Here is a 26,645-nt window from a genome sequence, read left to right as displayed (position 1 = left end):
ATATATATAAAGCATGGTCGTCCTTGTAACTGTGATTCATCAGGTTTCTTTTAGATATCGCTAGCTGGTTCAGGTGAGATCATCTTGGTCACTGGTCAGCACCCCACGAATAGCTTCATTCTGTCGCTGCGCAACATCTCGTCGCATTCTGGACACGATGATCATTAATTGGTTGGTTGAATCGCCTAGTTCATGGCATGGTGGTTGTGACTTGATTGGGTTCGATTTCCCATGGGTACAAATTTCAGAACTAGTTATTAAAAGACATCTTTTGTTGACAACCAAAAGTTATGGTGTGATATTATAAGGTCTACAAATGTCAAGGTTTGAGGAGTTTCTTGGTTGAGGTCTTATACTATAATAGCAATGCACTGGAGAAGTTGATATCAGTTATGGGTGACAACATCTTAGCACCAACATAAGCTCTTGCCTACACTATGTCAACAACAATGACAAGTGCAAGCGTGAACAGGAGAGCACACGAGGGAGAGTCCCTGGCTAAGCCAACTAAGCCACGTAATAGAAACTAAAGACTTGTTCTAAATAGACTTGGGCTATGGGGCCATGTATGATCACCATGATTTGCCTGATGTGCACGACCTAGCGCACCTAACCGCTACCTTGTCATGCTTCATCTGTGCACCTTTGTCAAATATTAGACATCATGGTCGTTGGTTGGTTGGTTGAGGTATTTTACCTTAATAGCAATGCACTATGAGAGGTTTGATAGTGGTGAGTGACAATGGCCTAGCAACCGCCTAATCTCTTGAGTCTTGACGTAGCACTGGCCTAAGCTCTTGCCCACACGACGTCGTCGCTAGGGTTGGCAATCGTGAGTATGATATAGAAGAGGCACAAAGAAGAGTCCTTAACCAAACCAACTAAGCCACACAATAACAAACTAAGTAAGAGATTGACACTAGATAGGCTCAGCCTATGGGCCATGCATGGTCATCGCAGTTCGCCCCACCATGCATGTGTGACCTGACATGCCTAACTTGCCCTATTGTGCCTCGTCTATGCAAAACTTGTCGCATTCTAGATAGCACGGTCATGGGTTGGTTGGATCACCATCCTCTGGTGTCATGGTCATGAATTGTCACTGCGTCGCTTGCTTCCAAATCCATCCCCCTCCAATCACAAGGCTTCCTACGATCCCCTCCCTCACGCGCTCCCACGGCCGCCGCTAAATCGCCCCACTCGGAGGTCCGTGATGCCCATGACGCCACACGTCTCGATGCTGCCGGACGTGACGACGAGGCAGAGGAGGAGAGGGAGGCGATGACGACAACTCCCCTCCAACCTTTTTTTACCTGGCGCCGATGGTCGTCCCACGGCGGCGCGTCCCCGCCCCCCGTCGTGTCGTCCCGATGGCAAATTTGGTGACCAGCTGCCCTCCACCTCAGTGGTTGGTCTTCCCCATCTCCTAGCTCGCGAGGTAAATATAGAGGAGGACATCACCGATCTGGATCTGGGACAAGCTGGGGGCAGTGATGTAGGGGTACTTCGTCGCCAGTGGGTGAGGGATGCGAAGGGCGCCGTCGTCAACGCCGTCATGCCGCATCCCACGCTGGCGCGTCGCGGCCACAATCTCCATGTTGCTCCTCTGCCCTTGCCGCCACCGTTTTGCATCTAGCACTGCTGATGGCGGCGGTCAGCCTCCACCTCCCTCCGTCCACCTTCCCCTGCACTGGATGGATGTGTTGTTGCCGCTCTACCAGGCTGCGCGGATGAAGCGAGTCCGCTGAAAGAGCAAGGGAGGACGATGAGGGGGGGTAGCCAATCTGGTTTTCGTTCTAACAATTTTGGGAGAAGAGGAGGATCAGATGGGGACGGTAGAGAAGGGCTCGTGGGTGGTGCCGGCACTGACTTGGAGGGAGGTGGAGGACGCCGGGCTTCAGGTGCGGCCGCTCGCTCATCGCAGTCACTTCAGTTCGGTATCAGCACCAACATCCTCCAACTCTGATCCATCTTTTATGTCTCCAATAACCCTTGCCAACTCTGATCCATCTATTATGTCTCCATAATCCTTGCTTTTGATGTGTCTGCAGGTTACACAAACTTGAACACATCACGACGAGATTCGTAGGCCTTCTTGCGCTTGCTCTGATGTCTCTGTCCTCTTCGGTGATGCCATCACCATCATCCATTCCCAGGTGATCTCTCTATCCTACATTTTTAGGCTTCAAAATGCAACTGCACAACCATGCTTGTCAAGGTTTTTAATCTTTGGGTTAACACAAGTGCACATGAATTGAATCCCGAAAGCATGGTTAACTGGATGTGAAATGTGTCAGGATTCTAGAATATCACACAAAAACTAGAACCAGAAATATGTATTTTATTCAATTTGTAGTATCAATCCCTCTACAAATCAACAATTTACACAGTAGGAAAGCAATTATACATTGCATTGGCATTTGATCTCATTTCCATCATTCTTGGTTTTGATTCAGTCTTCCCTGGGTAAGCATCAATAGCCTGTTTGTCTTAATGCGTCATTGTTTGTTGACTGTTCAAGTAATTTATGATGATTTGGCAGTGCGGCATCAAATGTGTCCAAGTGTTTGAAGGGTAACGCATACCATGGGTAGGGACAGGATTTTTTTCCCATTAGGACATGATAGGAGGATGCTTTTCCTCTTTGCAGCTTTATAATGGAATTGACCGAGTGTTGTACCAATTTACTTGTTAGTCACAATGTCCTAAACCATGGGCTGCAGCTAGAATGCTATATACAATAGGGGTTTCCATATTGTGTTTTTGTCTGTGTAAAATTAAGGGAGGGCCAAACTGTACAAAAAGTTTAGGAAACCTTGTGCATCATGGCAGTAGATGTGATTATTGGAGCTTGACTTCGACTTGTGCATGTGGCTGACGTGGCAGCGGCCGGCACACCAGCATGGTGCCGATGCAGCTCACTTCCAGATATGAATTTGTATTCAGGAAATGAAGACATTAGTTTTTACTGCACGAATTTACACAATGGATCTGTTTAGCTGCAAGTGCTGCAAGTGAGGGGGTATTTAAATATGTGTTACATCTCCTGGTATTATGCTAATGATTCTTTGACCAAGCAAGTACTATTAGGTTGATAATCATGGAAGGCTGGGTAGAATAACATTTTATAGCAAGTACTATTAGGTTGATAGTACGAATTTACATTGATAATCATGGAAGGCTGGGTAGAATAGTGCTCTATCTGGAAGGCTAGAGGCATCAGTATAATAGTAGGATGCTAGCGTGCTGGTGTTTTAGATTTGGGAACTGTTGTTGGGCAGAGAGCATAGTAGCATGTTGAGGGCTCTGTGGCTCTATTTTGAGTGAGAAAGTTGTGTTTATATCTCTTAATCTCTGATTATCTTGCCAATGGTAAGGGTGTTTTGGACAGAAGAAATAAGCAATGACTTGCGATTTTGTTAGCGCTTATATGAAAGCAGTAATTTTTAATTGGTGGAAGAATTGCTTTAGTACATTTCATTATGTGCCACAAACCATGTTGAGAGAAAGTCGATGTATTGCCAGAGGGCGCTATATGCAGGTACATATAGTTGTGCTGGAGCACTCCTGGCCAGTAGTGCCCGGTCTCCATGCCTATAGTTGTGCTGGAGCACTCCTGGCCAGTAGTGCTCGGGTCTCCATGCCTACAAGTGATGGGAGACATCCGGTACACTAAGACCAGGTAACACAGTAACATGCAGCCATAGGGGCATTCTAACACATGTTAACATGCTGGTTTTTAAGATCAATTAGGCTAACAAGTTTCCAGAAATATAAACACATTTACCTTTTCTCATCTCCAGGAGATTAGCTGCTTCCATAGTTGTATGATTTTTAGCTTAACTTCCATTCAGTCACAAAGAAAATGAACATTTTGTAGAGTTTATTATGGAGTGGAATTTAACATATTACAAAAGATTAGACTGAAGCCATGTAATTGTTTTCTCCGCTAACAAAAGGGTGTGAATAGCACTGTGGGTTAGAAGACTTAGATAAATGATTGATCCTTAATCATGTGTCTGATGCAGATTTGGCCTATTTGAGGCACCTAGGCACATAAAAGAATTTATTAAATGTATTTATTCTCAAAATACAGTGTGTTGATCATGAATTAATTTAAGGCTTATAGCTTTGGTGACTAATAAGTGGGCTTTCACCTATGGGAGCCAAGTCAAAAAAATTATCTAGGACATAGATGCAGTTCTATTTATTGCACAGTTTGCAAGTCTTAAACTGTATTGGGAACAAACCTTGTATTCTGTCAACTTCTGTGGGAAGCCAATGTGATTTGTATCTCATGAAAAAGGTATATCCAATAGAGAACTTTATATTAATATTATGAGTACTATCACTTCTGCTGATTTGACGAAACATGGACATTGCCAGGCTTGTCAGTTGCATCATAGGTTCAGGATGTGGTGGTGGCAGTTTCTCGGTTCATGATCTTAGATGAATTCAGTTATTTTCTAGATAAATCAAATTTTCATGTGCTTCTGTGTATTTCCTGGATAAATCAAATTTTCTAGCTTATGACATTTTTTATCAATTTGTGCTTCGACCACAGTGCCCCCATGAAGCAATTGGATACACCATGACAGATTCACTCTGTCGGCACAAGCTATACGCCAATATTTCTTCCTCGTGCAAGGAGCTACATCTCTGATCTGGTCATAACCCATACCTTTCGTAAGAGTGCGAAAGCAAGAAGCCATTTTTTTGGTTAGTATAATTATCTGATCCTGACATTTATATCTTGTAAATATTTGATCAACCATTTGACTTTCTTGTCTCCTAAATATTCCACCCGAGCTTACAATTCTGGTGTTTGGTGTATATAAAGCCCCTATTTTGTTTGGTGTATATTATTGTACATTCGAAAATTAGTAGAAAGTTAATGGAACTATTGTTAATGTGTAGCATTTCAATTCAGTGAGCACTGTGTCTAGCACTTCAATAAAGTGAGCATTTGCAGTGACCCCTTTGTCTCTGCATTGTTTGGTGTCGTCAATGGCAAAAGGTGATGAGCTTTGCAACCTTGTTGCTTTCCTTTTCATTTGATTTAGGAATGATAAATGATTGTTAGATTGCATGGTAGGCAAATTGAACACCAAATTATTCAATATACTTGCCTTGATGCTTGTAACTCACATGCAAAAAAATAAATCACTTGTTGGGAGTCAGTGTAATAGGTCCCCTGTGTGTGGTGGGCATGGCTCTTGACCTGTGTCCATCCTCGGCTCTCGACCTGTGTCCATGTTAGCATAGATTGCTTTGGGTGTCATAGGTTATTCTTTTGGTTGACGATGTGCAGATGTTAGTGTCATCGCAGGTGGGACAATAATGGCATAGACAAAGCGATCGCCATGAGCGTGGGCTACCTACGATCGGATGGTTATTCCTGTCACAACACACGGACATGATCATAACTTGCAATTTGATGTCTTATCATTCCTTCAGTTGTGGTTGCTGATTAGGTAGCCCTTGCAAGGGCAGTCGAAGAATGGATAGCGGGTAAGGAAATGATGGTGTCACCCAAGCAAGAGCGTATTGGAATCCTGATCCAATAATCATGAATGGTTAAGATGATTTATTTAATATCATCGTGTAAATGTATCACCCTTCATACATGATATTGGTCCATAATGGTATGGTTGGACATTATTTTATTTCTATGGCAATGCATGGGCTCTATTATTTTAATCCTGTTGCAATTCACGTGCTGACATTATCGTTTTTTTAAATGTATGACACATTCATACTCAAATTATCAGGGTATTATTTGTTCCCGTTGTGACGTACAGAAAGGTCACATTAGAGTTTGTGAATATGTGAAGCTACACTTTTCGCGATTGTATTAATTTTATGAGCTTTGCTTTTAGATTAAATGTCATTTTAATGTTGATATTTAATTTTATAATATTATTATTTTATCGTGCGATTTATGTGTTTTAGACAAAAAATTTAGTTGTCCCGTAGCAACGCACGGAATGTATACGGTGAGATGTACATGTCTGATTCCTGGAGCCTATCCTACCAACCACGTGGCTGCGCAATGCCGCCATGGCCGGCGCCTCCGCTTCGGCTGCTGTCTCCGGCGGTCCACGGCGCACTTCCAAGCGGCCGGAAACTGTATGCACCGTCGTCGTCGAACCTCCTGCTGCTGCTTCCTCCACCACCTCTCCTGTAGCTGTTGCTGCTGCTCTTCAGATGCGTCTCGGCGGTGGCAAGGGCGTTCCCTTTCCCCCGCCCGATCCACCCCGTGCCAGCGTTCTTGTGCTCTTCCCGTGGCGACGCCGGCGTGCTCGGCTTCCAGATGGTGTCCGGCCTCTGAATGCTGCAAGTAGTACGTCCCTCGTCAGAAACGAGAACAACATGTGGTCAGGCTCAGGCAATTATATACAGAAGATGAATGATTCGATCCATCACAATTCACAAGAATTTGAGTTTACATGCGCGGCGGCCTTGAGCCCGGGTACGTGTGCCAGAGTGGCCTCTTTGAGATGTCGGCTCCCGTGACAGTCTGCATAATTATAATCAGTGAGAGTGTTCCAAAGACCATGATCAATCGTTTGACGAAAGCAGCTGCAGTGTAAATAAACTGGAATAATAAGCAACTTAATATGTACTGTAGTATTCATAAACCCACCTTGTCAGGGACACTGACATTGCGAAGTAGTCTTGGAACTGGATTGGCTGCCTCAGGGTTGAAGAACGTACCTGATCTGAAACATGAACACCCAAAACGTAACTAATGTTTCAAGTTGTCGCCTTAAGACAGTAATAAGGCTAGAGAGGAAACGTACATACATTGTTTGATCACTTGTAATGTCCTGCAGGTTTGTTGTGGGCGAGTGGAAGGAACCGTCGCTGAAGCCATCATTGTCATCAGGCGCTATCCATCCTCCAATTCCACTATGGAACAAAATTTTTTTAAAAAAATTGAGACCACTGAACTGAACAAAATCAAAACGCCAACTTAAAAATGTAATGTGCTGGTACTAATTTACATCATCTCAATTCAGACTTTGTGCACCTCGTAGCTGAATCTATCGGAAGCTTTTGCACCGAACAGTGCGATGTTTGTTCAGTAACTTCATTGTGTGGCAGAGAGCTTGAGTCCCTGTGCAGAAAGATCTTCTCTTGCCTAGTGGTATTCCGTCTCGATTCATGGGTCTAATTCAGTAACAAAGCCAACGGTAAAACTAAATACGACTACGGTTTTATGCAACAGCAGTAAAATTTAGTGTAACATGAGCACAGATGACAAGTGATTGCTTTACCGTGAGCTTTTTATCTACCACTTTGGTGGCCGAAAGCAGCAGTTCCTCAGAGATACCCTGAAACAATATGAAAATCAGCATTGTCCAAGTGCATCGCTACTTGATCACTATAGATTGAAAGTATCAGTTGATTCAGTTCATCGATCCATTGCAGATATGAACTAATAGCTTACATTCCACAAGAAATGTCTCCCCTTCGTGTCATGCTCCAACCTCGGGTAGTCAAATTCTTTGCGACCCATCATTTCCTTGTAACATTTTGGGAGAGCACACCAGCTGCCAAAAAAACAAAAAGGCGGGGAGGAGGTTGACATTGTCAACTCTTACAGCATAGAATCCTAATAAGTAACATGCATGGTAGCAGTAAGAACATGTACCTTTGCATTGGTAAAACTGCCATAAGCTGATCAAATGGTCGTAGTGGTTTGTCCACAGTGAAAGATATATCAACCCTAGATAGACCTTTGAGATCAGATACAAAAGGAGCAACATAGAATGGGTAGTACCTGCAAAAAATTGTAAAAGAAGACGTGGTAGAATGGAAGCATTTGTGCATGAGAATGAGATAGAGAGAATCCATAACAATGAAATAAGCTAATAAGCTATTGTTCAGTATATTTAAAGATTTTATTTTACCAGCTCCATGATGGAACGTCTGCAAAATAGCATTGAAGCACCCAACAAAGTCCTTCTAAATATTTTTGAGCCTGAATTCAAAGGGAGAAGAGGGGAAGAAAGGAGGGCAGATTATAACAAATATAAAATGCCAGCTTTCCTAGGAAAAGAGGTTCCATTAGGACAAATAGATAAGCAAGGAAAAACATAACCATGTCGTTCTGCAGCTTTCCAATTTCATTAGAAGTTTCGGCACCAAAATACTCCCTGAAGAACCGGGACTTCCATCCTGGTAATCCTAGTCTTATCTGCAATAGACATTTCAAAAATTGTAGCAGGACTACAGGAGAAATATTTATCCAAAAGGGCATCACTAACTCTGTCATACGGGCGTTCTTCATTAAAAAGGAGATCATCTAATTTTTGTCTCAGTTCTGGTCTTTCACTTTCTGAAGCTTCACGCAACATTTCGTGATATGTCTTCAGCAACAAATCCTAAAGGCCAAAACAAACATATCAAGAATGACAATAAATTCCATCTTGCACCACAATATACTATTGACTAGAGCGTACCTGTTCCAGTTTATATCTTTTGAGGAAAATTTTCTCTTCATACATGGAGAGTTCATGAAAAAATATTTCCAACCTTGAGACTTCCAGATATGCACCATTTTTATCTTTGACCTGTTTTCAGTATCAACGAACCTAGGTCATCGCATAATTCAATGGATCACCATTGATGAAATAAGAGGCTGGAGCTGGAATTCTTCAGGTACTTTGTCTGTGTTGATAATATACCCTCCCATTTTGTTGAACGTTGTTTTGTACACTTCGATGAGAAGATCAACTGCACCCTGTTATATGGAATAGATGAGAGAAACATCTATATTTTTTCAGAGTAATGAACAAAGCAAAAGGACATATACAGTGATAACAAAAGTTAACTTTATATTACCCTATTACCATAACCTAAAGGTTACACGTGCACAGATACCTCATGCGTCTCAAGTGATGGAATATGTGGGATGAAATCGTTTCCCATCAGAAAACAAATAAAGATGAAGTCATCTATTAGCCTCTCAATATCAGGCTCGCAGACTGGGTCCAGTATCTTGAATTCAATCTCCAAGTACTCTCTCAGAACCCATATGTTCAAAAACTGAAAGAAGATGGCGTTATTCGCGTATCAAAATGAGTAAATGAGTGGCATTATCTGGGGTTGGGAGGTGAGGAGGACCAGAAATGGTTTCTTCGGATTCCCTTCTGTTTCTGCCTGATTTGGGAGGAGCACATCCTGTTGAAGTTAAACAGAAGAGTAGTGCATACCATTATAAAGTGCTGGACTAGTTACTTTGACAGTTAAAATTTTACACAGATCCTAGCCTAGTAAATAGTATAATAACTTGTTTGGCAAAGCCATGGCTTGCCTCTTGTAAACTCAAACTCCTTCCTCTTAATGAAATACATGCGAGACATGATTGCTAAAAAAAAAACTTAAATTTGCCTTCTATATATTGTGTATATGTGCTTTATTAAGCATGTGATGCAATATGTTTAAGCATGATAGCATTGATGAGGGATTAACGGACCTCACGTAAAATAGAGAAGTGGACTTCGTGAGATGCCAAAGCAAGCATTATCAGATCTGCATCCTGCAATGATTATTCACAGTTAACCCCCAGTACAAATAGCTAGACAGGATGCGAACTGGATCAGTGATACACAACATTAGAAATGATGAGATCATCAAGAAAAACTATTGATATATATATTCCCTACATGCCCAAACAAGCAGTGTCGAGTGTTGGGATCATAGCCTTCCATGTTGCCTTGTGCACGGACAAAAGACATGATCTTGTGCTCTCCTTCTCCAGGAACATTCGCATCAGAGAGTATTACCTTCAGAACAGATGTATTAAATTTATCAGCAACATCCACTTGGTCAAGTTGAATAGCAAGTAAATGTTTGCCAATACTTTATAGACCTTGCGATTAGATTCAGCATGCATGTCAAATGGTTGAAGTTGAAATGAACATGAACTTTCCTTCGAGAAGAGAAAAAAAGGACATAAATTGCATTTACTAAAGCACAAGAGCAAACCATGATGTCTCTCCACCAGGGGTCACTATTAAATCTGCCACGGATGTAGTACTCAAGGGCTTGTGATAGCTTCTCCATGAACTCAGTACCTGGGGTGATGACATTGGGGTCAGAAACCTCAGAAATCTCTTGTGGTGTCTCCTCCTTCCCTTGAGCTCTTAATTCCTTCCGCATTTCATAATCTTCAATCTCCTGTAAATCAGAGCATGGACGCATTTCTCAATTATTTCAGCAGCTAGCAGACATCATGCATGTATGACACTGACAATGGAGAAAATTATATGCAAGCATTGACCTCACTTGTTGCCATCCTGGCTGAGTGGAAACGTCCCCTTCGCACTCGGTTCATTTTGGCGCAAGGAGCAACGCCATCTGCACATGAAACAAATAAGAAAGTGCATGTATAACTAAATTGCTCAAATAATTGAAGTAACCAACATCATCCTTAACACTTGAAAGTACTCTTGCTTGTTGTTAATGCACACTGTGGTAAGTGGGGGCGTCTAAAGAATTCAATTCAATTTGATATCTAACGATCGATGCACAAACCTACTGCCAAGTAGAGGAGCCTTGTTGGCCTGACGATGCGGAACAAGCGGTCCATGTACTCAAACAAGGACTCAAACACCTCACTGACCGTCATCGGAGGGCACACCTGCAATAGTGAGTGAACACACACATTAATACTGGCCAGATTAGCACGGATTAAGATGTGTAGATACATCTATGTCTGCATGCATCAGGTCCTGTGGGTGGAAGCAACGATGGATGATGTAATTCATGTCGAGGTAGAGGTTGTCGTAGATGATTCTATCAGGGCACTCCTCTGGTTCCTCCTTCACAGGGGAGATGATGCTTGGGTACTTGTTGACGACCCACTTGTAGAAAGAAGGTATTCCCATGGCAGCTGTGACAATTGAGGGAGGAGAAGGCAGCAAGTGAAGCAAGAAGAGGATGAGGAGCTAGCAATGGAGTTTTCTAAAGGTCAGAATGATGCACAGATTGATATTTCAGGCTACCTACCTTTTGCTTCCCCTGTAAGCTTTCCCCATCTCCCCCACAGTCAACAGTCTGCAGGTATCAGGTTAACGACATGAAAGTTTTTTTGTGATTAGGAATGAGAGACTTTTGACAAAGCTATCGATGCCATTCAGACTGCTTTTTTTTATAAAAGGCAGGTTTATTATGGATGGGGTGACACTTGTATATACAAAAGTCCATAAACTGAAACAAAGGAAAGAAAAGTGATACAGTGTTTTATTTACAACTTTGCTGTGGCTTGGGTAAGAAGATCCCATGCCATTCATTCATTTTACATAAGTACTATTTTGGTCTATGCTATAACCATCTTCGTTAAAAGAACTCAACAACATAGACTTCATGTCTCAACAATGCTTCAATACCTTGATGAAATCTAAAACTCATCTCTTTTGTCTTTCTGATGAAGAATGTATGGGTCATCTAAAGATCAATTTTCAAACAAGGGAAACCAAAATACAGGTGCAATCATTTTTGTCTTATTAGGTATCTACTAGTGGGTTTAATGTGTCGTCATGATAGACCTTTCCTGTCTGGCAAATGATAGATAATCCAACTTACCTGGCAGGCCCCGACCCTATAGTCACAAACAGCACCCAGTATCCAGATTCTACCCCCTGTTTCTCAGCGCAATCCCAATCACCTCTGCTTCTTAATAATATATCGCAACTAACTTTCAATCTGATTCACAAAAGGTCGCGTAGGTTATATTAATCAAACAAAATTTGACAGGTCCTTGCTTCAACTGATCCAACTGAACAACGCAGTGAAGCAGCACTAGTCTAATCAAATTATCAAAACTAGCATCATTTTCGATCATTAATTAAAAGGAACAAAATTGCTGGGAAATCTAAATCGCACGAGTTCCTTCCTAGTGTACAAGATCCTACTGGACAACCTCACTTGCCTTGGGGTTGGGGATGCAGGAGGCGGCACGGAGCAGCTGCTTGGCGTTCTCCCCTGTCGCCGAGCTCAACGGACGCCGCCGGAGACGCGGCCGGGGCAAAGATGTCCGCAGCATTCATTCCTCTGTAGTCTGTACCCAGAAAGGTGAGCGGCGGGTGCGGATGCGCACGAGAACGGAGAAGACCGCCGGCTCGCGGCGGCGCCGTGCCCGGCCACCCGGCACGGGCGTGGGGCGACGCTCGGGGGCTCGGGGCCGGGGATGTCCGCGGCCGTCCCTCAGCTGACGTGTGGGGCCCGCACTGGTACCTACGTTGACTCACTCGTTGACCGAAACAGATTCCTAGCGCGCACGCGTAGGAGTGTTTGATCTTGGATGTACCGGGCTAAAAAGTCAAGGATGTGTTTGGGACTTGTTTAGTTCAAAAAAAATTTCATCACATCAAATTTTGACAAATAGTTAGTCTATGGTTAGATAATATTTGCCAAATACAAATTAAAGTGCTACAGTGTTTATTTTCTAAAATTTTTTGAAACTAAACAAGGCCTTGGTTTAAAGAAAAAGGTAATTTATTATATTTTTTTCACTTCTCACTTTTTTTTAGCCGTGGAATGGAATGAGTTGATTTATTATCATCTCATTTTTCATAAGCTAATATAATAGTATATGTATAAGGAATGTATTAATTTCCCCGCAAAAAAAGGAATGTATTCATTATCACAAAATGTATAGGATGAACTCATAATATATTATCTCATGAGGTGACTCCATAAACTAAACACACCATAGACCATTATAATAAGATAGTATAATTTTTAACCCTACAATCCAAACCCCCTTAGAACTCGTAAGCATCACGCACTAGGGCTCGGAGCGAAGTTGACACTTGACACACACTTGTCTTCTCTCTCCATCCTAAAAAAGTATACTTCTAGTTACGATGCTAAATTAAGCAATATTCAGCTCAAAATTTTACATGTATGTAATAATATAAATACATATTTATGATATTAAATAAGTATCTTTAAATTTATCATGAAATATAATTGTTAATCCTAATTTAATAAATTTAAGTAAATTGAGAATAATTTATTTCGATTTTCTCGATAGTAAAAAATATATAAAAACGAACCTTCCTCTTTACAGTGTCGCATAAGATAGGATACACACAAGTGGTAAAAGGTTGCAAAAATATAAAAGCGTAACAGGTGGTGCCGTTTGTCGTGTGGTGGCGCCCTCGCCCTATGGCGCGATGCGTGGGCTCATTTGGGTTTGCGCCCAGCGGCCCACTTACAGCCTTCTTACATTTTTTAGAGAGAGAGTGAGTGAACTTGTTTAGTTCCCAAAATGTTTTGTAATTTTTTTTAAAATTCTTCGTCACATCAAATACAAACGAAAATGCTACAGTATCTATTTTGTACTCCCTCCATTTCAAATTATAAGTCATTCCAAGAATCTTGGAGAGTCAAAGTATTTTCAAATCTGACAAAAAATATAGAAAGAAATATAAAGATTTATGTCATAAAATAGGTACACTATGAAAATATAATTAACAAAGAATCTAACGATACTTGGTTGGTACCAAAAATAATATTATTTTACTATATAAATTTGGTCAGACTTGAAAAACTTTGACTCTCCAAGATTCTTGGAATGACTTATAATTTGAGACGGAGAGAGTAAAAAAAATTTGCAAACATGCCTTAGTTTAGCGATCATCTCATCATCATGTGCCGTCCCGTCATATATAACCTGTAAGTAAGCAGACCATCAACGAAGGTACCTGCACTGCACCGGCACACACTATGACACTAGCTATAGAACGTTTGTACTGCTTATATATAATAATAAATTAATTAATCAATCAAGCAGATGCCAATGAGATTATGTAATGATCATTTCTAGTTTAATTAAAGGAGAGAGAACCCGTACGTACATAACTTGTGCTACAACTCAGAAGCAACGTTGTTTTTTTAGGGTAGAAGCAGCGTTGTTAGAAGGCCACAAGCTAAAAAAGGCGCTTCTTATCGATGCATATACTCCGCTATAATAACACGAAGAAGAGGCTGCCCTGCATTTAGATCATCGTATACTATAGAAGCATATTTCACGCATTATTATAATTTTATTAGACTATATATTACTTATACAAATAAATAAATAATTATACATTAATGCTAGTGGACTATATATGATATGTTGACCTGGCCAATATTTATGTGTCTTGCCGACATTGATATTTACAATTGCAATGAGCTAATAAATTTATTAATTGTAGGTGATAGTGTGCATTGTTGAGATAGACAACTTGCATGCTGAGATATGTCACTAATATGGTTTATTTTTAAAGTCTGTTTGTTTATTGACGACGTTCCTTGGCAAAGTCACGATCCTTTTCACGTACAATTTTTAATTTGTTTGTTTGTTTTTTCCTGGCAAAAGTCCAGTTATTTATTGACGACGTTCCTTGCATTGGTTGCATGGGAATAGTCGTCGTTTTCGTCCTATATATATTCGTAATACACCGCAACTGATTTATTTTTGATGCAGTACTTGTACAATGTTGCAATCAATTAGTTTTTTCCGCGTACGCCAAAGATTAGGCAACCTGAATTTTGTTACTGCTACGATGACGACTTAATTCAAAGCTGGCTCTGCAACTGCAACTAAGTATCAGAACAAAAGAGAAAAGATCAACCAAATTAAACTAGTCTTAGACTATCTCCAACAATCGTCACCCAAAATACAAGACCCATTTGTTCTTTGGGTAGCGCTACAGGTAAAAGGTTCCATACCTATTTTTAGTCTTCTCCAACAACAAGACCTAAAAGACAACACTCTCTGGGTCTCGAGGAGAGAGGATACCCAAATTTGGGTTATGCCTCTCCTGATATCCAAAATAAGTTTTGTGTATGGGTACTCTGTTGGAGGGCTATAGGTATTGTGTTGGAAACCTATTTTGGGTTTGGGTTCCAAATGCATGTCCTATTGGAGACAGCCCTTATGTCACTTTTACTACTTGAGAGAGCGAAATGCCGAAATCATGGCGAATCGATTTTTAATCAGCCGAGGAGTCCGTCAGTTATTTTTTAAAATTCAAGTTTCGTCAGTTGAACGAGGCCTTGTTCAGTTTCTAAAAGTGTTGTACGTAGTATTTTCGTTTTTATTTGACAAATATACTAACTAAATTTAAAAGATTCATATCGTGATTTACAGGCAAACTGTACACTTAGTTTTTGTTTTGATCTACATTTAATGCTCCATAATATGCCGCAAGATTTGATGTAAGATCTTAAATTTTTTTAAACTAAACAAGGCCTCAGGGTCCCCACCTCAGAGATCTGGGAGCGAGCCTGGGTCCCACCACAACCACAAAGCAACGGGGCCAGCGGAGCGAACAACACTACTCACACATCACATCTCAGACCACACCACGCCGCGCTCCTCCCCTCCGACACGGCCCACCCCTACCCGCCGGCTCGGCTCGGACGGAGCGGGCGCCCGCCCCACCCGAATCACACAGATCGGGACGCCGGACGAGGAGGAGGTGCCACGCCGTTCCGCATCGCCGGAGCAACAGCCGCGGGCGCGGAGAGGCCCGCCACCGCCACCGCAGGCGCAGGTAACCAGCCATCTCCTCCTCCTTCTCCTCCCCTTCGCGGCGCCTGCGGTGACACGCACGGCGCGGCAGGCAGTACGGCGGCCCGGCGGCTGCCTGCTGCTCGCCTCGCGTCGCCGCCCAGAGACGCAGCGCGTGCGTTTCGTGGTGGTCGCGAGTCGTTTCCTTCTGGCCGGGGAGGGTCTCAGTCAGATCCCGTGGCCTGGCCTCTGCTCTGCTAGCTTGGGCCCCCTGATGGCCTGCGGCTCCGTGTGCCTGCCCCGCCACGCCTCGCCTCGTGGTTGTTCGATACGATGCCTCAGTAGGGACTAGGGAGGAAGTAGCTGCTCCTCTCGATTGCAGACGAGACGAGTGCCGATTCGGCAGCGCAGACGAAATTGGTCGGTGGTCGTTTCGCTCCGCGCCCGTCCTAGATTTTGGTCCTGGATCCTCCACTTGGACGAGGGGGCGTGGGAAATCCACCCTTGCCTAGTTGCTTCACCTTTGCTGCAAATCCAAGACTTATTAGGCATAACAAAAACTTGTGGTGACAGTATTGCTCCATACACTGATGTTTATGCCTGCTTGGCTGGGTGAACTTCGCCGGTACCATCTCACTTCACTTATGATTAATCGATTCGCTCTCTGCAGTTCAAGCTTTGGATTCCCGGATCCTGTGCCATCGGTCTTTACGGAGAGCGTAATCCAGCGAGCGTAGAGTTGAAAGCTGTGAAAGTGGAGATGAGTACTCTGAAGAAATCCGACAAGAAAGCTGCCCTCGACTTCGCAGCGTGGAGTTTCAATGTCACCACATCGGTTGGAATCATCATGGTTAACAAGGCGCTGATGGCTACGTATGGGTTCAGTTTCGGTATGTCTGTGCTCGGCTCACCTGGGGATTTAATTATTTGTCGTACTTCTGACTTTCACATTCGGTCTCTAGTTCTTTGTGTTTCTGCCTGCTTACCGCTGTTATGTTATGCCACTGCTGTATTTTGTTATGCGATTGCTAGATTCTGGACTGAATGTTGTAGGCATATTTGCATTGCATCAGTATTGTCCTGGTGGATCCTTGCTGACCGTAGTGATGGTTGGTCTTATTTGATTGTGGAATCCACATGCATTTTTCTTGTGCAGTGTATATTTGGAGAACTCACAGACATCTTATGGATTTCAAGTGGTTTTAATGGTGCTCTATTGCATTTTTCATACCAAAATTTTATTAAATAAATGAAAGGGGTTCCTACCTCAATTTGAATTTGAAAGTATGCTCTTCTGTAAACAATTTTTTTTATTGCAAATACCAAAGTAATAAGCAGATTTGCTTTGTCAATGCTGAAGAATAATTTTATAAAGTGCTCCAGCTATTTGAGGTTTTTGCAGAAACTAAAACCTACCTGGCTACCCCCTTGTACACTTCCTTGGTAAAAATGGTAGTGTAGCTGCTAATCGAACCTTCATGGCATTGGTGGAAGCAATTGAGATATGCTAGCATATGTAATTTCTTACTGTATGTTAAGTGGTTGCAGATTCTACCATATTTCTGAACATTCTCAACAAACTGTGCATGGATGGGGACTTGGATATATCTCCTGTCATGTCATTAATTACCTTTTCTTTTTTCTTTCAGCCACGACATTAACTGGGCTTCATTTTGTGACTACTACCTTGATGACTATCGTATTTCGATGGTTAGGCCTGAGCCAGCCATCCCACTTACCCCTAGCAGATCTAGTTAAATTTGTGATATTTTCAAACTTGTCAATTGTTGGGATGAATGTGAGCTTGATGTGGAACTCTGTGGGCTTTTATCAGGTTGGTGAAATTTTTATTATCTACTATACTATGCAGCCTTAAATTGTCAACAACTAAATTCATTCTATTCCTTGCTCAGATAGCAAAGCTGTGCATGATACCTGCATCATGTCTTCTGGAGGTTGTCTTTGATCATGTACATTATTCCCGGGACACAAAGCTGAGCATAATGGTCGTGCTTATAGGAGTTGCAGTCTGCACGGTTACTGATGTCAGTGTGAATGCAAGAGGTCTAATCGCAGCTGTTATAGCTGTTTGGAGCACAGCTTTGCAACAATACGTAAGTTTTAGCACCTTTGTATCCAGATTTCTTATACATCACCCAACCAGTAAGATTGCTTGCTACCTCCTGTTTGCTATTAGCTGCAAGTTTGTTGGCCCACACTTTGAGCCTTTTCAAAGGACAATATGGCACTTTAGTGACAGTGATACTTGTTTATTCTGCAAAGTTATCAATGATTAGCAGTTGTCGAATTATTCATTGGTGTTGCTGCTGCTTTAGGATATAACTCCTTTTTTTTCTAGAGATTATGATTTGCTACTCACCATGGCTGTACTTGGTATTTTCCATATTTGAACTGTTAGACTTGATAAATGTGCTCATGAATCATGATGCCACTGATATATTGTTCTATTTGGACTTTGGCCCTGTCATGTACCCAATAAAAGGGGCACAGTTTAGACTCACTTTTATTTCTGCTCCTTTTGCAGTATGTCCATTTTCTCCAACGCAAGTACTCTCTGAACTCATTCAACCTCCTGGGCCACACTGCTCCAGCCCAAGCTGGGTCACTCCTGCTAGTGGGACCATTTGTAGATTACTTGTTGACAGGCAAAAGGGTGGATCACTTCAGTTTCTCATCACTTGCTCTGGTAAGGACAGTCTATAACAATGTTTCTATCTCTGATCATGACAATTTATGCTTCTTCTGTATATAATTTAACTTTGTCATTTTCTCTGTGAGGTGTTGGACCGTGGTAGTGTTCTTGGTTGGGCTGGTGTGTTTCTCCCTTTGAGGAATGAATGTATTGAATGCTATAACTGTTGGTCTTTGGTAGTATAAAGGCCGGGGCTATGCCCTTGTTATGAATGAGGGTATTTTAGGATAACTAGGCCTTATGCTTTGCTAAGAGCTTTGGGATAACTAGGCCTTATGCTTTGCCAAGAGCTTGAGAGATTGAGGGAGACTAGAATTGTTTCTTCATAATTCATTGCTTTCCATTGTGCCCCATGGGCTGAATATAAAAGGTACATAGGACTAACACCTGGCGGCGGCGGCGGCGGATGGTGGTGGGGATCGGGATCTGAATCGATGTTTTTTTTTTGGATGAAGAGGATCGCTGGACTCTGGATACCAGATGTTATGTTGATGGATATTTGGGAGATAACTAGGCCTTATGCTTTGCCAAGAGCTTGAGAGATTGAGGGAGACTAGAATTGTTTCTTCATAATTCATTGCTTGCTTTCCATTGTGCCCCATGGGCTGAATATAAAAGGTACATAGGACTAACACCTCTTGTGCCTAGACAATATGGTACTATTCCTATAGACAAATAACTAAGAGAGACACTAATTAACACTAATGGGCTTAAGGCCCAACTAGGACACTTGCGCCCTACGGCGCCCCTCTTTATGCCCATGACAGCCCTTGAACTCTAAAAGAATAAAATGGTAATTAGCTGGCATTTTATCTGGTTGAGAATTCGCAATACTGTGATGATTTGTAACATCACCACACAGTCTCGTGAATGTTATGCAAGAAACTTCCACAATTTGTCAATGATCTTGTTTGTTCTTGTTGCTGAAATTCCTCCATTTTACTTATTGACCTGTTAGCAATAACTTAGCAACTCGAAGTGTCCCTACTCCTTACCATATTTTATTTTCATGAATCTGCAGTTTTTCCTGGCACTCTCATGCTTCATTGCCATTGGCGTTAATCTGAGCCAATTCATCTGCATTGGGCGGTTCTCTGCTGTATCCTTCCAAGTCCTAGGCCACATGAAGACCGTACTTGTTCTGTCCCTTGGGTTTCTTTTCTTTGGCAAGGAGGGCCTGAATCTTCAGGTAGTCCTTGGGATGGTTCTGGCCGTTCTTGGAATGATATGGTATGGCAACGCATCTGCTAAACCAGGCGGCAAAGAGCGGCGCAGCATCCTGCCGGTGAGGTCTGCAAGTCTCAAGGGAAGTTCAGAAGAAAAGGCCGGTGCTGAGAAATAGTCTTGCTATTATCTAACTGCAACTTAGATGGGGAATTTTTCGTTCCGAGGTTAAATTTCTGGTGAGGTGACGCAAGTATCACAGATTGGGAACTCTGCCGCCTTATGTTTGACGCAGAGGACAAACCCGTCCCATCTAGAAACTCAGGATTGTTATAGTTACAGGTATACTGTAAAGCTTCATTTTTTGGCGCTCTGAATCATTTGCAGTGAGGAGAAAGACAAACATGGTTTAGGAGGCTTCAAGACAGTTTTTATCGAATATATAGTGCAGTTGTTTGCGGAACATATTCTTTTGTATTTCCTGGGGATGCACCTTTTTTTTTCCGTGACTGTGTGTAGGTATTTCATTGTAGAGAAACATTACAAGCTACAGAGGACTAAATACTTATTAATGAAAAGGAAATGAAAAGCGAATTGAAAGAAGCATGGGGATGTACTGTAGGAAGTTTTGAATTGCAGTAAAAGATTAATCAAAATAGTGCCGAGTGTTCGGCGCCTAGACAGTTGCCGATGATTCGAACGCATTTTATCGATCGTGGGCTGAAATAATTTTAATGTTGGCCCGTGTAGACTTGTTTCTTATTTGTGAAACATGTTTTTCTTTTTTATTTAGGCTGATTTTCAATTGTTTACGAAGTGGTTAGACATTGTCGATTGCAAAAACACAGTTAATATTCCTCAAGAAATTAAAGTAATTAACATACTGTTTTCTGCATAATGAAAGAAACTAAAAAATATCTTTTTTTAAAAAAAAAGCTGATTGGCGTTTGAACTTATCTCCATTTATACATTCTTCACAAACTGTTTGAGAAAATAAGAATGGTTCTATCCCTTCGTTCAATCTATATATGATGAATTTGTCATTGAAAATCAGCATAGCAAGAAAAGGTTTCAGGTCTTCTCTCAATCTATCTAGTCATATATAGGAGTCAAAGATCTTTCCCTAATATTAGGCAGTGGATTCATCAGGCATTTCCAACTGATCTTGCCCCTTTCTTGACAGCAAAGCTTCTGCAAGATGCTTAGGCCTTCTTTAGGTTCTGAAAACTTTTCGGTGTTCGGAACTGTAGCACTTTCGTTTTTATTTGACAAACATTGTCTAATCATGAAGTCTAGGCTTAAAAGATTCATCTCGCGATTTACATAACTGTGTAATTAGTTTTTATTTTTGTCTATATTTAGTGCTCCATGCATGTGCCGCAAGATTCGATGTGACGGAGAATCTTGAATTTTTTTTGGTTTTTGAAGTGAACTAAACAAGGCCTAAGCATGACCTCAATATTTGAGGTGGGTTTGCTCTACTCGAGTGATTCACCAGACTAGAGGATGTCCATGAGCGATGTAGTACTGTAGTAGTGACACTGAACAAGATCTAAAGAAAAGGACGGCACTAAGAGCCTGTTTGATTCATGACGAAAATTTACCATGCTAAAGATTTGACAGCCAAAAGTTGAACAAAAAGTTACCAAAAATTTAGCAAGCCAAATATATTAAGTTGGCAAGTTTTGTAGTCAACCAAATACTAGCTAAAATCATGGCTTGCAAAATCCTTGACTTAATAACTTGTCGTAAATTGACATCAGCAGAGGAATAAGTGCTCAAATGAGGCCCAGTGAACTACTACCACTCCCCAGTTTCCGCTTTCGCTACAAGTGAAACGTAAACCAGTATCCTAAAACCTAGCGAGGAAACGCCTCCGCAAAACCCCACAAAAAGTCCCCCCAACCCTGTCACCGTCATCCTCCATTTGCAGCAGCACCCAGCAGCAGGAGGAGGAGCCATGGCTATGGCGTCCGCGCTCCGGCTCTCCCTCCTCGCGCCGCGCGCCGTCTCTATCTCCGTCTCCGCCTCCGCGGGGCCAGCAGCCTCGCGCCATCTCCTCTCCCGCCGCCTCGCTCTGCGCCTCCCTCGTCCTCCCCCACGACCCGCCGCCCTCTCCGCCCCATCCGCCGTGCGGCCGCGCGAGGCCGGGCGCGTCCAGCCGCTCCGCGCCGCTTCCTTCTCAAGCGGTACCGCTCCGGCCGCAGGACCCACCGGCGGAGGAGGCGCCAAGGACTGGCGCGTCTTCCTGGCATGGTAATTCGATTCCGCGCTCTGTGCTTCTGCTCTGCCGTGGCCCGTGGGTGCTGTTCCTTGACGCGCAATTCAGAATCCAAGTGTTCAAATGTTCAGTTACGCAATTCAGAATCCAAGTGTTCAGATGTTCAGTTTGCTCTTGTGCATTGTGACAGGTACCTGATGGCTCTGGATAAGAATCCGATTGCCACTAAGGCGGTCACGTCTGCTGTCCTGACTCTGGCTGGGGACCTCATCTGCCAGGTATTACTTGCAGCGTTTTGCTTCAGTCTTTATGCAATGCAGCAAGCATTTGGGTTCAGTCTATGTGCAATGCAGCAAGGATTTCGTAGTCAGTAATGACTTTCAGGCAACCTAGAACTACTATGTTACTGTTTGTTTTGTAGACCATGAAACTATTGTCAAAGTATATGGTTCATGTGATTGAAGGATTGGAATATCTATAGGAACCCAAACACTTTGTTCAACCTAATTAGCCCAGTGCAAATCAGTCGTGTCAATCCATGCCCTAAAGTATGTGAAGTTATTTTCTGTAACAATACTACTACATCGCTATCTCTGGCCTTTGATGAATTCTCAGACAAGCGAAGTATTATATACTCCTAATCTACTATGTAATAATAACAGTGATGTTGTTACCAACTTGAATTTTTTGTATGCATACCAGAAATGAAAGATAAATGCACCATCAAGCAAGCAAACGAAAATAACCTAAGAACTTTAATCCATTTATGGCATAGAGGATTGCAGCAGTGATTGGAAAACGTGCTTAATATTTTCGTTTGTATGTTGCTAACTGACCTTGATGGCTCATTGAAGTGTTTTGGTCCTATATTGATGGCTGCTGCTGCTGCTTGCTACTTAACCACCTGCATGTGTAGTCGTAATTTTCATTTTCTTTCTGTTCCAGCTTGTTATTGATCAAGTTCCAGAGCTTGATTTGAGGAGAACATTTGTATTCACATTTTTGGGCCTGGCCCTTGTGGCGCCAACTTTACATTTCTGGTAATCTTTTCTGAGCTTCGAGAGTAATTATCAGTACCATGTAGTGTAGCTAGCTTTTTCTGCCATTGCTGTTTGTTTGATAATTAATCACCATGTGCAGGTACTTGTATTTGAGTAAATTAGTGACAATCAGTGGAGCACCAGGTGCCATTGCTCGCCTTATACTTGATCAGGTTTGCATTTTCTTTCTCTCCCTTGCAACCCCAAGTAAAGATTTATATTCTTGAATTTTGCTTCCATGTCCTGCACTTTCTTTGTGTCTACAATTGTCATATTTTCTTTTGACTATTTTTTTATCTTCTCCTCAGTTTATTTTTGCTCCCATTTTCATCGGTGTTTTTATGAGCTTACTGGTCACCTTGGAAGGAAATCCCTCTCTTTTAGTGCCAAAGCTTAAGCAGGTGAGATGAACCTTCTGTGCTCTTTCACTCCCTGCTATGACATGCATTTGCTCTTTTCTTGCTATTTAATTTTCGTTTCTGACATCTACAGGAGTGGTTCTCATCAGTGTTGGCAAATTGGCAATTATGGATACCATTTCAGTTTTTCAATTTTTATTTCGTCCCTCAGAAGTTTCAGGTCTTTGAAGACGCTCATTTTCAAAAGTTGTTATACTTGCATGCTGCTTGGGTTGCCCATGCCAACTTACTACCATTTGTTTTCCAGGTCCTTGCTGCTAATGTTGTATCCCTTGCATGGAATGTGATTTTGTCATTTAAAGCTCACAAGGAAGTTATCGCAAAATAGGTACTATTAGCTGGCCTGTCTTGTAACCCCAACTCTAGCCTCTCTGATTGTTTTATGAAGTGATTATCACATTATTTACTGATTGTTTATAACAAAGAGAGTAGTAAAGAAGAAAATGGGTCTATTAATGTGGTTATTGATCATTTCCTGTTCCTGCTGATGGTTGTATGAGAAATTTCGTAGAAGTAAAACAGTATATCTACGATAGTGCAGGCACACATCTCCCTTTCTTGATTACTTTATGGCAGGCTGTGCATTCAGTTTCATGTTCCACTAAAGGAGTACATAATAACGAAATCTTCTGTACCTCTATTTCCACTACTGATGTCATGTACAGATGTTACAAATTTATGATTTATGATGTTTGACTGATGGGGCATATATGTTGCAATTGACTTTGTCAAATCCACACACATCATGTGTTCTCATAGGTCAATGAAACTAAATACGTCAGGTGTTTTCTCTCACAGACATATTGAAACTGATGTGCATTATATGATGCCTCACATCATGGAAGTAGTTGCGATAGTGGACCAGCATTCAAAGTGTTTTGTAGGTTGAGGGATTTGTTGTCGATGTGTTTGAACTGCAACAGTTTATATCAAGTTTTCAACTTTTTTTGTATCGAGTATAATAGAGAGATGAGATTCTCATACTAACCTGCTTGTCCAATGGCTACTGCACCTAGCCTTACCTTATCTTTTCTGCCCACCCTTAAAGCAACCTTGTGGACCTGTTCCAGAATTTTTACAGACCTTAATAACTCACTATACCTTTGCAATTCAACATGATGTCAATTGACACCAGTGATGTTCTTTGTTCATTTTGCATCACATGACTGACCTTAGAATCTAACCAGAAGCATCTGGCCAAACTCCTGTTTCCTTGGCTTTGCATAATTTGGACTACTGTCATTATAAATTGCACATTGCAAATTTGACGTCGATACTTGGGTGATGCTTAAATGCCTCACCACTCATAGTTCACTTGTAGTAAGTAGTAAGCTATGGTGATGTTTAAATGTCTCACCGTTCATCGGTCACTTGTAGTAACCCAATCTCATTTGCTAGTTAAACCTGAGTTACATTATTTGTCCTTATAACTGCCTTTTCGGCTTTCAGTAATCGTAGTTGTGGCAGGTCGGAGCTTCACTTTGTTGGAGTCTGGCTTCAGGCAAGGAAAACTATTTTGCTTTTGCCTTGGCTGCCCATGCTGTATTTCGAAGTAGAAGATCATAGTCGCTGCAATGAAGGCTGATTATCACCATAATATATACTAGTTGATTTGGTTGGCCCATTGATCTTTGGCGGTAGTAGGTTTGTGTATGCCTGTGAGGTACCCCTACCTCTTTTTTCTTTTCCTGAGAAGCCCGCAAGTCAGCTTGGTCTGTACCTTTTTTTTTTTTTTGCCATCCCGGGGATTCACACAACCCACACTTCAGGCTAATTTGGAAACTCAAATCCCCTTTGGATCCCTGACTTTTTCCAGGATGGGAAATCCATGGGGGAAATAATTTGAATAATTATTTAGTTCTTGGAGCGTTTTCCATCCCTGGGTGTGCCTCCCCCTTGCTTCCAAATTAGCCCTTCGAATGACTTGTGACTCCTGGTTGTAACCCAAAGTCATACCTGTCAGCTTCCACCTTTTGCAGTTTAACATGATCCTGATTGATGCCAAAGGTGCCTTTTGTTTTTTTGAACAAGTTCTCTAAAGTCTGGTCAAAAAATATATACACATTGTTCTTCTGGATTATATTTTTGGCATAGCTGCAATCACTGCCACGCACTGTGGATCTGAACTTGTTTTTCCTTGGAACTGTCTTAATTAGGTCTCCGCAAATTTGAAGCTGGTGATGAGGAGCGTTATTCATTGAACAGTTGACTCCTGGCCAGGATATCCAACTAGTGCAGTTGGTAGCTGTAGGGTCTGTACATTATCATCATGTTGGAGTGTGTCATTCTGATCAGATTCGACGAAACTGAATGGACCGTGGTTATTATGACATGGTTTCGTAATCTGGTGGAGGATCATCAATGACCTTCCTTGCATATTAGGACAGGGGTGCCGCTGTGGTTGCTGCCACAATGAACATGTCACGTGTGCTGTGTGTTAGTGTTGGTGTTGTGATGGGTTATCAATGAGGGCTACGCATGGCTGGTGTGCTTCCTTGAGACTTGTTCAATTGTTATTATTACATCAGCAGTGAAGCATATAATTTGCACGTACTCGTGGTACTCGCCAGCGGTTTGGATTTTGGAATAAATTGGCCGTGTTGTCTTGGAGGATCAGCAGCAGCAGCAGCATCAATGCATGGAATGGATTTTGTTTTTGTTTAGCACGCCCTGCTTTGGATTTGCCGCCAAGATGGAACATCCGTGTCTTCGCCTGTCGTCGGACCATTATATATGCATGCTGACACCTGATGTATCGAACTAATTATTATTATAAGGTCAGTCTCAGTGGCCCGTTTCAATGTACTGTTTCCAAAATAAATCTGCTGACAGGGTATCAATGAAACGAATAATGAAACAACCTCCATAATGCATTAGTTTTACCTTGACGTTTCCTAGGCTGGGTAGAGCATTTAATTACTGTAAAATGATTGGATCACATGTAATATGGTGAATTTCATCTCGTTTCATCGCGTGGGAAACAACACCCGTGGAGTTTCACTATGGTGAAACTACTTCCTTCTCTCTCCTTTTCGTTTTACGTAAAAAGTGCAATTTTGCTGATATAACACTCTAATAAATATGTATGACATCTTGGTGAAACCTCCACCGAGACTGACCGAGAGTTAGACAATGCGGATGGCCACAGACCACAGCCTTGGCTCGCAAGGCGTGGACAGTCGCTCTGGCCAGGCTCGCCAGGTGCGAGCTTGTTTGGTTCTGGTACGCATGCATGCAGTGCAGGCTCGCTTCGAATGCTGTTTGAGCTTGTTTGGCCAGGCTCGCTTTGATATGACCGGGTACCTATCCAGTTTGAGTCTTGCCTCGCTGGAGGAGGCTGTGCTCGGTGCAGTGCTCCCAAATCTGTCAGTACACTACTTTCTGTTTAAATTTGATGAGATATGATGTAAATCTTTGAAAAAGATGGTCTTATTTAGTTCATGAAAAGAAAAACTTTTAGATACTATAGTATATTTATAACTATAGTAATTAGTGTGCAATATTCGACTAATTAGGATTAAAAGGTTCGTATCACAAAAAATATATAAACTATATAATTAGTTATTTTTTA

At 42.0% G+C, this 26,645-nt stretch overlaps 3 protein-coding genes and 1 long non-coding RNA gene across 8 annotated transcripts; 3 read left to right on the top strand and 1 right to left on the bottom strand.

Annotated features, from left to right (window-relative positions):
• LOC110435674 lies at positions 1,052-5,700 on the top strand. 4 transcript variants are annotated; one of them, XR_002453488.1, is made up of 4 exons: positions 1,053-1,937; positions 2,052-2,156; positions 4,565-4,719; positions 4,918-5,700. It is a non-coding gene; the product is annotated as an uncharacterized LOC110435674 (long non-coding RNA). The 4 variants fall into 4 exon arrangements; XR_002453489.1 differs by having other exon boundaries at positions 1,052-1,901; positions 4,565-5,700; XR_002453486.1 differs by having other exon boundaries at positions 1,056-1,937; positions 4,565-5,700.
• On the bottom strand, positions 5,943-11,885 carry LOC8083058 (5'-3' exoribonuclease 4). 2 transcript variants are annotated; one of them, XM_021461530.1, is made up of 22 exons: positions 11,020-11,885; positions 10,719-10,903; positions 10,546-10,651; positions 10,292-10,368; positions 9,997-10,188; positions 9,675-9,794; positions 9,485-9,547; positions 9,133-9,189; positions 8,890-9,054; positions 8,672-8,749; positions 8,469-8,579; positions 8,274-8,390; positions 8,108-8,203; positions 7,917-7,987; positions 7,658-7,786; positions 7,454-7,556; positions 7,281-7,337; positions 7,034-7,173; positions 6,808-6,912; positions 6,647-6,722; positions 6,450-6,520; positions 5,943-6,334 (listed from the first exon to the last, which is right to left on the bottom strand). In XM_021461530.1, exons 2-22 carry the CDS (start codon positions 10,896-10,898, stop codon positions 6,031-6,033), a joined length of 2,418 nt encoding a protein of 805 aa, XP_021317205.1. In that variant the 5' UTR covers positions 10,899-10,903; positions 11,020-11,885; the 3' UTR covers positions 5,943-6,030. The 2 variants fall into 2 exon arrangements, with proteins under 2 accessions (XP_021317205.1, XP_021317206.1); XM_021461531.1 differs by lacking the exon at positions 11,020-11,885 and having other exon boundaries at positions 10,297-10,368; positions 10,546-10,996.
• On the top strand, positions 15,359-19,835 carry LOC8083057 (UDP-rhamnose/UDP-galactose transporter 4). Its single transcript, XM_002450155.2, has 6 exons — positions 15,359-15,560; positions 16,188-16,407; positions 17,167-17,351; positions 17,431-17,631; positions 18,063-18,224; positions 19,252-19,835. Exons 2-6 carry the CDS (start codon positions 16,278-16,280, stop codon positions 19,570-19,572), a joined length of 999 nt encoding a protein of 332 aa, XP_002450200.1. The 5' UTR covers positions 15,359-15,560; positions 16,188-16,277; the 3' UTR covers positions 19,573-19,835.
• LOC8083056 (protein sym-1) lies at positions 21,285-25,875 on the top strand. The gene is made up of 8 exons (XM_002450154.2): positions 21,285-21,650; positions 21,806-21,893; positions 22,561-22,655; positions 22,756-22,828; positions 22,964-23,056; positions 23,148-23,234; positions 23,322-23,402; positions 25,231-25,875. The coding sequence occupies exons 1-7, from the start codon at positions 21,355-21,357 to the stop codon at positions 23,400-23,402; spliced, it is 813 nt and encodes a 270-aa protein (XP_002450199.1). The 5' UTR covers positions 21,285-21,354; the 3' UTR covers positions 25,231-25,875.

The sequence above is a fragment of the Sorghum bicolor genome, chromosome 5, assembly GCF_000003195.3.
Source record: "Sorghum bicolor cultivar BTx623 chromosome 5, Sorghum_bicolor_NCBIv3, whole genome shotgun sequence".
NCBI lineage: Eukaryota > Viridiplantae > Streptophyta > Magnoliopsida > Poales > Poaceae > Sorghum > Sorghum bicolor.
Note: the sequence above shows the minus strand (reverse complement) of the source record. Positions and strands in the feature narration are given on the sequence as shown.